Raw genomic sequence first — 12,707 nt, forward strand, 5'->3', positions numbered from 1 at the left:
AGGCTGTACAATGCATATGCCCCAATGCAAGTATGCAGTCTATTACAGCCACAGTGGGATCTGAACAGTTTGTTTACTATTTATTGTCAAATAAATACATTATTGTATTTATTATTAAGTTATGTAACAACATTTCAACCTTGTTTAGCATTATCTAATCCAAATATGGAATTATTCCCCTATTTGTTGCCGTTTGGATCAGTTTCAATTATGGACTTTTATTTTGAAAGCGAACCGCAAATTCCATTATTGTGGCTAATCCCTATTGTGGTTAGCTTCACACATAGTCGTATGAGTTCTACAATAGGGAAGGGCATGGTAACATGGACTGGAGTTTGACAGGTAAGATCCACCACGCCGGGCTGAATATCGGGAACCAAACTTTGTAATTGTCCGGCCAGGTCTGGACAATTTGCAGACAGTTTTTTGTCAAGCGATTTGGTTTAGTTGTGTCCAATAGCCTACTCTGTTTATAATTGGCTATTGATGTTGAAATGAATTGAGCGTCTCCGGTTGAGGTTTTTCGTGACGAGCGTATATGTTGCGCAATCTCAAGTTGGTGAAGTTTATTTTAAATGGAGTTTACGATCGTCAGCCTAGATAGATTTGTATTAGCCTATAATCAAATGCTGGGCTTCTTTCTGTCGCGTTTGAACTTGTCATTTCAGACATGCGCCATGGATTTGTTGATAGTAGTCCTACTTAGCCCATTATTATACTGAACAAAAATATTAACGCAACATGTAACAATTAACGATTTTACTGTTACAGGTCATATAAGGAAATCAGTCCATTTAAATACATTTATTAGGCCCTAATCTATGGATCTCACACGACTGGGCAGGTGCGCAGCCATGGGAGGGCATAGGCCCACCCACTGGGGAACCAGGTCCAGCCAATCAGAATTATTTTTTCCCCACAAAAGGGCTTTATTACAGACATAAATACTCCTCAGTTTCATCAGCTGTCCGGGTGGCTGGTCTCCGGTGATCCCGCAGGTGAAGAAGCCGGATGTGGAGGTCCTGGGCTGGCATGGTTACACGTGGTTGTAAAGCCGGTTGGATGTACTGCCAAATTCTTTTAAATGAGGTTGGCGCTAGTTTATCGTAGAGAAATTAACATTTAATTCACTGGCAACAGCTCTGGGGGACATTCCTGCAGTCAGCATGTCAATTGCATGCTCCCTCAATTTGAGACATCTGTGGCATTGTTGTGTGACAAAACTGCACATTTTAGAGTGGACTTTTATTGTCCCCATCACAAGGTACACCTGTGTAATGATCATGCTATTTAATCTGCTTCTTGATATGCAACACCTGTCAGGTGGATGGATTATCTTGGCAAAGGAGAAATGCTCACTAACAGGGATTGTAAAGAAATTTGTGCGCAACATTTGAGAGAAGCATTTTGTGCACATGGAACATTCTTGGAATCTTTGATTTCACTTCATGAAACATGGGACCAACACTTTACATGTTGCATTTATATTTTAGTTCAGTATAGTAGGCCTATTTCAGCTTCCCTTGTGTTTTTGATCTAATAGATTGCACATTCTATGTTATTCATATATATTTGTTTCATTCTGCTTTACATAGTCACACACCTACCTGATTTGTAGCTATGTTTTGTGTTTGTCCTGAAATCTGAGTGGTATCATTTTCCACCCTCTCTAGCCTATAGTTAAAGGGATAGTTCACCCAAATAACAAAATTATCCAAATGTTTTCCTTACCCTGTAAGCAGTCTATGAAAATGGTATGACAGAGATCCATGCTTTGGTTTTCTTCACCTGGCTACTGTCTCCAAAAGCTACATTTTCTTTCTTTAAGGAATTTGTGGAACAAATCCAATGCAAGTCAATATCACTGATATTAGCATTTTTCACATGTCATATGCAAAGCATCGTATTATTGATCAAAGCATGGATTTAATTTGCTGTCTCACCTTGTCCATAGACTGCTTACATGGTAAGGAAACCAATATGTAATTTGGGTGAACTATATCTTTAACTGTAGCAAATGACGTAGTACTGTCAGATATTGAACCAACAACACCCTGAGCTTCTGTGCCATAAAAGTCCAGGCTTCATGACAGACTTGGCTCTTACATACAGAGAGGCTATTCTGACACCCTTCAATGTTGGTTCAATGTGTGTGTTTATGTCCCTATCTCCCATAGCCTACACATAAGCTTGCTATGCTATTACTGCTATCAATCTCCTGTTGTTGTTTCTGCAGGGTGGTATACTGTAGAGAGGTCTGTAGCGATGGAGGATTTCTGGGTGGTGTTTCTGGCAGGGCTGAAGGTGTGGGTCTACCTCATTGTTGCTCTTCTCATGGTGCCTGCCATGTTTGGCTTCTCCCTGGGCATCTCTGAGACATACATGAAGATCCTGGTCAAAACCCTTGAGGTAAACTGCCTCTGTTCAGAAGTAGGCAACCAACAAACTTCCACAGACTTGGGGTGGGTGGGGGTACAACAACATGGGAAAGAGGAAACACAATACTTACACACTCTGTAAAGTCTGGTCAACTGCATCACTCAGACAACGTGATGGGCACAGCTTCATGTGTCTATAGTTGTCTTAAATGGTATCTATTCATCATGTCCTAAATATAAGACTTGTGTCCTTAATGTATGTATTTCTACTACACTCATTAGTGAGGGAGAAAAAAATCGATACAGTTTCATATCGCAATATTATTTTGAGCTGGTGGGCTGTACCTGCACCAAAACTCCAGTAATTTCCCTTCATAGCATGTTCTCATCTTCTTAAATATGGAGCCAATTTGTTTTCAGCACTTTTATTTCCATGACTGATCAAAACTCGTTTTCTCATGGCTCTTGTCCCTCTGCAGCAGACATATGGTGAGCAATATGTTTGGAACATTGAATCGCAATAAATGTATAGAACTGACATGATTTTTGACAGAAAAGCACGTATGTTCTCTACTCTGCACTTTTCCATCTGAACATCCTGTAACCTTGTGGCCTCCTGAAAAAAAAACATTCAAACACTGTCCAGGGGCTTATCTGGGGTGAGAGTTCAGGGGTGAATGTGTGTATGTCCTTTCTCTCCTGTCCTGCTGTGGGTCATGGGGTGAGATGTCAAAGGCTAAAAAAAATTCTCATCTCTCCTGTTCTCCAGTGGGCCACGTTGAGGATTCAGACAGTCAACAAAGAGCAGCATATAATCGAATCCTCCTCATCCAACGGTGAGTCAACGAGCAGAGCTCATTGGATTAATTTGCTTGATCGATTGATAGGATGAATGAATGGATAGAGATGTATTTTCTCATTGGTCTCTGATAAGGAAATTATTGTGGGGATTCCCTAAAGTTGCATGGTTGATATTGTAGGCTTACAAGTCTGGCCAATGTGTGGGAAAAAGAAACCTCAACGTTTTCAGCCAGTCCCTTTGCCTTTGAGAAACTCATAAAGAAACATATACAGTATGTTTCTGTTCAGTCTGTTTCTCCTCTCTCTCAACAACACTGGTTCCAAAAGCCACTGTTGTTTATCTGCTGTGTTCAGAAGCTAATTTACATGTATTTAGAACAAATCCTGTATGTTAGTGTACCATAGTAGTTAAACAGGTTTTCCTCTGTTGAGTGCATTGAAAATATCATGTCAGGACTGATTTCAGTCAGCTGTCAATGGTTGAAATAGGTTGTATTTATAATATAGATATTTTCAATGTGCTCAAGGCACGTTAGATGGGATGGGGTAACCTATATGAAATTATAAACTGGATGGTTCAAGCCCTGAATGATGATTGGCTGACAGTATGACAATACTTACATTTTTTACTGCATTATTGCATAATTACTGCATAATTACGTTGGTAACCACTTTATAAAAGCAATAAGGCACCACTGGGGTTTGTTGTATATGARCAATATACCACGGCTAAGGGCTGTATCCAGGCACTCCGCGTTGCATCACTCAAGAACAGCCCTTAGTCGTGGTATATTGGCCATATACCACACCCCCTCGGGCCTTATTGCTTAATTATACCACTGAGAACCTAGAGACAGTGTAAACCTGATTTWAAWWWWWTWTWTTTTTTTTTATAGTGCTTGGCAGTGGCTTGCAGTTGAGAAGGCTTGGAGCAGTCTCTGTTAATTAGCAGACTGTGATCGTGAGCATTTACAATGTTCTGTGCTGAATGATGTGGCTCTGTGCTGGCTGCCTATCTATCCACAATCACTTCACAATCAGCAGTCTTATAGGTTTGTCAGGGGGCAATTCAATCAAACTCACAGCGCTGTGTTCACTAACCAGCACAGCACATCAAGATGCTCTTTTAATTTGTTATATATAAACTCACAGGATGGTTTCTGTATTGTACTCCCCTCACTAGATGCTGGTTGTAGTTTTCAAAGAAAACAAATGGGTCACAGCATAAACATTGCTTTAGCAGGATTGATTGAATTCAGCATAAAGTCAGTCACTGTCTCTCTCTCCTGAACTTTGCCTCGTGCGTCATCAGATTGAGTGTCCTCAGCTGATTTCACTGCCTTCAGACCTCTAGGAGGAACGGATACACTGTGGTGGGGTAATCTGATCCTAGACCTGTGATTACCTCAAGATGACAGACACACAAAGGGCCGTTTACTACGTTTGATGGCCTGTCATTTCTTATGGATTCTGTAGGAAAATGGTATTGGTGATTTAACCTGATTAGGGTTGTGGTTAGTGATTCTTCCACTCAGCTATCAGCCCAAGATATCTCTATTTCTCAATATGGTGCAACAGTGTGAGTTAGTTGGTGACACTCTCTTAAATGTGTTGCAGTTCTGTGACTCATTTCCTTCCTCGACAGCTCCTAACATGTCCATGGTTGTTTGACATATTTGTCATTCAAAATTAATAAACTTATTGGACTTTGAAGCTCTTTGTTTGTGACTCTGTGAATGTTGTCTGTATTGATGGTAAAATATAAAACGAATTCATCTTTATCAACTACAGATAGCGGTACGATATGATCACATCTGAAAATGATATAGGGTTGACTAGGTGATATCTTTGTGTGTGTGGATTTCCAGGCCTCATCCAGAGGGATGATGGTTCTATGGAGGAGGAGCTGGGGGAGTTGAGACGCAGTCGCCCCAAACCACCAGTGGGAGGGGACTTCACACTCAGCGACTGTTTCTACTTCTACAGACGAGGCATCGAGGACATCGTAGAGGATGAGGTGAGATCACAACTAGAATAAGATTGCTGCCTAATTCCAAATGTACCCCTAATGCTAGATATTCCATGATGGCCCCTGATAGATCTGAGCTATACAGTAATGCCTAACCGTCTGGTAGGATAGATGAGTAACATGAGTTTCCTATTTATTGCCTTTACTGCACACATTTTCATATCAACGAAGGGGCATCAGGAAGTGTTTAGGGCCAGGGGTTGATTCAGGATTGGGAAAAACAGTACAACATCTATTCAAAGTCCAGACATTCTTTCTGTACCGGTAGGCCTACATTATTTGTGATGTTCTTCTGATTTCAAGGTGACCCAGCGGTTTTCATCAGAGGAGCTGGTGTCGTGGAACCTGCTAACTCGGACCAACAATGTCTTCCAGTACATCAGCCTCAAACTGACTATGGTCTGGGGGCTGGGCGTTTTCATACGCTACTGCATCTTGGCTCCACTCAGGTAACACCTGGGAGTGTGAAATCATTCATAATCACTGTTCCCCAATAGCAAGGCCTCAGTTCTCCTACAGTTCACATCCCTGAACCAAACATACATGCCATACACCAGTAATATTAAATGCAGTGCTTACCACAAATAATCCAGCTAGTGGCTGAATAGACAGGATGCACAACCACAGATATCAATAAAGTGTGGAGCACAGGTGGGTGCTGAGGGGAAAATGGCTTATAATAATGTCTGGAACAGCGCGAATGGCATCAAACACCTGGAAGCCATGTGTTTGGTGTATTAGTTACCATTCCACTGATTGCGCTCCAGTCATTACCACGAGCTTGTCCTCCCCAATTAAGGTGCCACCAACCTCCTGTGGTGTGGAGTGTTGGCTCATGACCAGCATAATGTGTTGTAGTGTCATGTATGTTCCTGAGTGAGAATGTTTTCTTTCAGGATCACGCTGGCATCTATAGGCCTGACCTGGCTGGTGATAGGAACCACTGCTGTAGGATTCCTCCCTAACTGGAGGTACACTTACACAGCTTTGAATCTACAAGTTCACACAGGATTGTTTTAAAGACTGAGACATTCCTCTCGTCATTGTATTTTAGTCATCTTTAAGGTAGCATCTTGTGTGTCCGTGTGGCCGTCCGTCTGTGTGTTCTGTAGGCTGAAGTCCTGGCTGAGCGATTGGGTCCATGTGATGTGCTACAGGATCTGTGCCCGAGGCCTCTCCTGCACCATCCACTACTATAACAAGTCAGTTAACTGACCTCCCCTCTCACACATCTCTACTCAGCAAGCTATTACACACCATCCTGTCCCCAAGTGACCCTACTGTTGGTCCTCATGATGTGTGCAGAGATTATCATTTTTTTACTTTAACGTGTGTGTGTGTGTGTGGTCTCGCTTGTTTTACAGAGAAAACAGACCCAGAAAAGGAGGAATCTGTGTGGCCAATCACACCTCCCCGATTGATATCGTAATTCTCTGCAACGACGGGTGTTACGCCATGGTACGTGAAATATAGCTGACGTTAAGCCTCGCTTGAAATGGCTGAACTGTGTGAAATTTGTTGATTGACGCTCAATTGACTGCTTTCTCTCTGTGTAGCCTATTTTTATTTTGTACACCATTTTATACATGTTTGTGTACCTTACATGTATCTGGCAATTTACTACTTTATACTTCTTTAATCCTAATCAGATGAATTGTCTGTGAAAGGAATTCTGAGGACTTTATCGTTTGATTTGATCTGATGTGTTTTAGGTGGGCCAGTCACATGGTGGTCTGATGGGAGTGCTGCAGAGGGCCATGGCCAGGTCCTGTCCTCACATCTGGTTTGAGAGAGCTGATATGAAAGATCGCCACCTGGTGGCCAAGAGGTGAGCTTACCTGTTCACTGTTATTCCTATCTCTACCTACAATGTTCAGACAAGCAATGACATGCCCATTGAAAATGGCTACAGACAAATAATCAGTCATATCTCATCATATTTCCTCATCCAGATAATATACTCCTGCCAGACAGCTTACTTACAGTATGTTCTCTGCTTTATAAGTGCTTGTCAGTAAAACCAAACTCTAGCACATTCATGCACAAATGTATTAGTCACAAGTCATTGCCATTGACAATTAGGGATATAATTTAACACTGACATTTTCTGATAAGGACATACATTATAGTTCCAGTTGGAGCTATGTTCATACTCCTCCCAGATATAAAGTTTGGTTTTCTAACTGTTATTAATGTTTACAGGTTGACGGATCACGTGAATGACAACACAAAGCTTCCTATATTGATCTTTCCAGAAGGTGGGTTCTATTTGATTTGGATAGTCAGTCCATCTGTAGATGCTCTACAATCTACTAACCCTAGCTCTAACTTTAACCCTAAGCTTAACCCTCACCCTTATTCTACCCCTAACCCTAGCAAGCAGTTGCTTATCAACAGATGGTCATGCTAACAACAAACTATCTGTAGAGCATCTACAGATGGAAAATCCGGACTATCCGAATAAAGTGTGACCGGTAAGTGCTACATTGGCCCAAATGGATTAGCATTAAGTTGCCCTTAGACACTGATTTAAGCCAGTGCCTTGGTTAGGTAGGGTAAGCTGATCCTACACCTACAAATATGCATATGCTGTATACCAGGTATTCCCAAACTGAAATAATTTTCTTCACATTTTCAAACAGTACATTTGTATTGTCCAACGGGGCTATACATTTGGGTGAGTTTATTTTCTCGCCTGAGTAGCCTCGTTTCACTGCCAAAAATAAATTTAAACCATCTAGTGTTCAGCGAAATAACAACACAATGTCAAATACAGGTAGCCTAGTCAAATAATTAACATCCAATCACATTAACCGTTACTCTCTCGTGGGAAACCTTCACTCTTGCGCAGACATTTAGAAACGAAACATGACCATTTGAAAAATAAGCCACAGGAGTTTTTTTAGCAAAAATAAAGACGTTTGAGTAGTAAGACATGTATAAAAGCAACAGGTACCATTAATAAGAAGGGACTAGAAGCGTCTTATATGGTGAGCTACTGAGTGGCTAGGACAGGCAAGCCCCATACTATTGTGGAGGACTTAATTCTTCCTGCTGCCTCTGATATGGCTGGGACAATGCTGGGGGAAAAGGCCCAAAAAACTATACAGACAATGCCTTCATCAAACAACACTGTTTCACGACACATCAGTGACATGGCAGGAGATGTTTTGAAACAATTGCTATGCGTTTCAGCTGGATGAGTCAACAGATGTGGCGGGCCTGGCACACCTCCTGGTATATGTCTGTTACATTTATGGGGGGTAAATTAAGGAAGACATCCTCTTCTGGAAACCAGGACAACATGAGAGAATATTTTTAAAGTACTGGACAGCTTTGTGAAATCAAATTGAATTTGGTGGTCAAGATGTTGGTATCTGTACTGATGGTGCAAAAGCCATGACAGGGAGACATAGTGGAGTGGTAACACGCGTGCAAGCAGTTGCTCCCGACGCCACTTGGGTACACTGCAGCATCCACCGAGAGGCTCTTGCTGCCAAGGGAAATCCTGACAGCTTGAAAGACATTTTGGACACTACAGTGAAAATGGTTAACTTTGTTAAAGKAAGGCCCCTGAACTCTTGTATATTTTCTACATTATGCAATGATATGGGCAGCGACCATGTAACGCTTTTACAACATACWGAAGTGCGCTGGTTATCAAGTGGCAAAGTATTGACACATTTTCTTTTATTGAGAGACGAGCTTAAAGTTTTCTTTACTGACCATCATTTTCACTTGTCTGACCGCTTGCATGATGACGAGTTTCTCACACGACTGGCCTATCTGGGTGATGTCTTTTCTCGCCTGAATGATCTGAATCTAGGATTACATGGACTCTCCACAACTATATTCAATGTGCGGGACAAAACTGAGGCTATGATTAAGAAGTTGGAGCTCTTTTCTGTCTGCATTAACAAGGACAACACGCAGGTCTTTCCATCATTGTATGATTTTTTTTGTGTGCAAATGAATTCAAGGTTACGGACAATGTCAAATGTGATATATCGAAGCACCTGATTAAGCTGGATGCGCAATTATGCAGATACTTTCCTGAAACAGACGACACATACCACTGGATTCTTTATCCCTTTCATGCCCTGCCTCTAGTCCACTTACCGATATCTGAAAAAGAGAGCCTGTGAAAATCTTCTGTGAAAAATTAAATTTAATCAGAAGCCACTGCCAGATTTCTGGATACTACGCTCAGAGTTTCTTGCCTTGGCAAATTGCACTGTTAATTAAGACATGTACCTATGTGAGAGTGGATTCTCGGCCGTCACTAGCATGAAAACTAAATACAGGCACAGACTGTGTGTGGAAAATGATTTAAGACTGAGACTCCAATACAACCCAACATTGCAGAGTTATGTGCATCCTTTCAAGCACACCCTTCTCATTAACCTGTGGTGAGTTATTCACCATTTTCTGAACAAATAAGGTTTTATATGTAAGATGGCTAAATAAAGAGAAAAAGTTATTGATTATTGCTATATTATTTGTGCCCTGGTCCTATAAGAGCTCTTTGAAACTTCCCACAAGCTGGGTTATGACAGAAACTCACACTCATTCTTATGTTTAATAAATGTATCTTATAGTGTGTGTGGCAGGCTTACAATGATGGCAAAAACAACATTTGAGAGTGTGCTGACCCTGGTGCTAGAGGGGGTACGCAGCTGGAGGTTGAATGTTTGAAGGAGTACGGGACTATAGAAAGTTTGGGAACCACTGCTGTATACAGTATATGCAAGTCACGTGTGTGTGTGTGTGTGTGTGTTATATATATATATATATATATATCTCATATACAGGGCCTTGCAGTTTTCACCCTTTTCTGTCATTTTGGAGAGCATTGTTATCATAGGATCTTTATACTGTATGTTTGTGGAGGTTGTGGCTTATCTCCAGTCCATATTTCTGGTGTCCTCAGGGACCTGTATCAACAACACATCTGTCATGATGTTCAAAAAGGGAAGTTTTGAAATTGGAGGAACAATATATCCAGTAGCCATAAAGGTGAGGCATCAATATCACTGCTTCTGTTCAGTACTTTTCCCTAAATCACACAAAGATGGCATTCGGAAAGTTGCAAGAAAATGTCAGCACATCTTTGAAGAGGTGTTCTGTCAACTGTGGAACCATCTCCCTCCCGCAGTATGACCCTCAGTTTGGGGATGCGTTCTGGAACAGTGCCAAGTACAACATGGTGAGCTACCTGCTGAGGATGATGACCAGCTGGGCTATAGTCTGCAACGTCTGGTACCTGCCAGCCATGACCCAACAGGTGTGTGTATACAACACACACACACAGACACACACACAACCTGCCAGCCATGACCCAACAGGTGTGTGTATACAACACACACACACAGACACACACACAACCTGCCAGCCATGACCCAACAGGTGTGTGTATACAACACACACACACAGACACACACACAACCTGCCAGCCATGACCCAACAGGTGTGTGTATACAACACACACACACAGACACACACAACCTGCCAGCCATGACCCAAGTGCCACTGATCTATTTCCTCTTTTCACAGGAAGGGGAGGATGCTGTCCAGTTTGCCAACAGAGTCAAGTCTGCCATCGCACATCGGGGGGGACTAGTGGACTTGTCCTGGTAAGAATATCCTTCCGTCCTTCTATAAGGATTTTCTGATACATCTGAGGCATAAACATTTGACAGCCTAACTGCCTCGTACTGGACTGTCTTTGACCTAGGCAGTGAAGGCATTGGGGACCTCTTTGCTGAGGAATGGGATTGTTTCTCTTGAGTGTGTTTTGTCATCTTGTAAATGTGTATAATGTTTTATTTGTAAATTGTGTATTTGCTCCTGAGTGGCGCAGCGGTCTAAGGCACTGCATCTCAGTGCTTGAGGCGTCACTACAGACACCCTGGTTCGAATCCAGGCTGTATCACAATCGCCGTGATTGGGAGTCTCATAGGGCAGAGCACAATTGGCCCAGCGTCGTCCGGGTTTGGCCGATGTAGGCCGTCATTGTAAATAAGAATTTGTTCTTAACTGACTTGCCTAGTTAAATAAACAATAAATATGCAGGGCTRCCCTGTAAAAGAGACCTTGGTCTCAATGGGTCTCCTTGCTAAAATAAAGGTGAAACAAAAAAGGCACACATAATTGCTGTAGATTCGCTTGAGCACAGATACGTTTGTTTCTTAGAAAATGTGTCTCATGTGGCTCAGTTGGTAGAGTATGGCGCTTGCAACACCAGAGTTGTGGGTTCAATTCCCACGGGGAACCAGTTTGGAAAAAGTATGAAATGTACAAAAGTGTCTGCTAAATTACAAATGTAAATGTTTCTTACGTGTGTTTGTTCCTGTGTAGGGATGGGGGCCTGAAGAGAGCCAAGGTGAAGGATATGTTTAAAGAGGAGCAGCAGAAGATGTACAGCAGCATGGTGGTTGGGAGTGAGGAGGACAACAGCAGTCACAGTGACTGACACCCTCCACTACCACATGAAAGGGGGAGTATGGACATCCCTGCCTGACGACTGACTGACTAATACCGATGACCACGGACTAGACTGCCATCGTGTGGATGAACCATTCAGTGATGTAACATTTACAGTGTCTTGCAGACTGTATGATAACTGATAAGCCAATGGCATTACAATGGAAAGACTGCGTCAACACTAGTGCAATGGAACTGTAAAGGAGATGAGGTGACCGGTCTGATTGGAATAGCTCTTTATTGTGCTGCTATAAAAAATGGTTCTGCTAGAAAATCACTATGAAATCCTGTTTGGCATTTGAATAAATGAATAACCTTGCAAATAGTCCATTTATGACCGTATAACTTTTTTTGTTGTTTAATCCCAAAGTTCTGAATGTCAAAGTTTTGTTATGCATATACAATGACWGTTTATTTTTTGTCCAAATGTTTTTTCCGTAGTTTTTCTTCTGTTTGTTGAGCCCAGTAGATCAATCAATGCTGCTAATTGTTTGAAAATAAACATTAGTCTACAGCTGTTCCCTCTTTTAGTGGTGTGTTTATTAACAAGCTCAGCTACTACAACAAGGTAGTCAGAATCAGTAAAACACTGTCAATTGATGATTTTAAATGTTTTATAAACCGTACTGTGACTAGTTTTGCATGGTACCACGATTTGATATCACGGTAGTGGTGATTTTAGCATGTAAATCTTGGTGGGGCAAAAAAATATAAAGTGGAATGCATTCCAGCAAAGCCACTACACAACACGAAACAATACATTAATTGCACTCAAACGGTGCCCACAAACTGTTAGGACCTACATAAAGCTGTCCTAACATCTTACCACTGCCTACACCTGGCTATCAGCGGAGCCTTGTCTGGCAGCAGAACAGTTCATTCAGCCTCTTTTACTGCCTTGTAAAAAACATGGCTGACTTACTTGAACAAATGTGGTTTCTAATGACAATTAAGATGTACAAACTATGGCATAGGGGGACGACAAGCAGATAGGAAGCAATCCGTCATTTCGATTA

The 12,707-nt window shown here is 41.8% G+C and overlaps 1 protein-coding gene across 1 annotated transcript; it reads left to right on the forward strand.

The window, feature by feature from the left end:
* The first annotated feature begins 253 nt into the window (after positions 1-253).
* LOC111958083 (glycerol-3-phosphate acyltransferase 3-like) lies at positions 254-12,211 on the forward strand. The gene is made up of 14 exons (XM_023979267.2): positions 254-342; positions 2,237-2,409; positions 3,148-3,214; positions 5,048-5,196; positions 5,512-5,657; positions 6,105-6,179; positions 6,321-6,410; positions 6,573-6,666; positions 6,921-7,036; positions 7,411-7,466; positions 10,139-10,224; positions 10,364-10,492; positions 10,762-10,841; positions 11,566-12,211. Exons 1-14 carry the CDS (start codon positions 324-326, stop codon positions 11,678-11,680), a joined length of 1,395 nt encoding a protein of 464 aa, XP_023835035.1. The 5' UTR covers positions 254-323; the 3' UTR covers positions 11,681-12,211.
* The last annotated feature ends 496 nt before the right edge of the window (positions 12,212-12,707 follow it).

This window comes from Salvelinus sp. IW2-2015, linkage group LG33, assembly GCF_002910315.2.
Source record: "Salvelinus sp. IW2-2015 linkage group LG33, ASM291031v2, whole genome shotgun sequence".
Taxonomy (NCBI): Eukaryota; Metazoa; Chordata; class Actinopteri; order Salmoniformes; family Salmonidae; genus Salvelinus; species Salvelinus sp. IW2-2015.

What these genes read in the sequence shown, in the direction of transcription:
- LOC111958083 (XM_023979267.2), top strand. An exon ending in TCCTGGTCAAAACCCTTGAG is followed by an intron (nt 2,410 to 3,147) that starts GTAAACTGCCTC and finishes CCTGTTCTCCAG; the next exon opens with TGGGCCACGTTGAGGATTCA. An exon ending in GGATTCCTCCCTAACTGGAG is followed by an intron (nt 6,180 to 6,320) that starts GTACACTTACAC and finishes TGTGTTCTGTAG; the next exon opens with GCTGAAGTCCTGGCTGAGCG.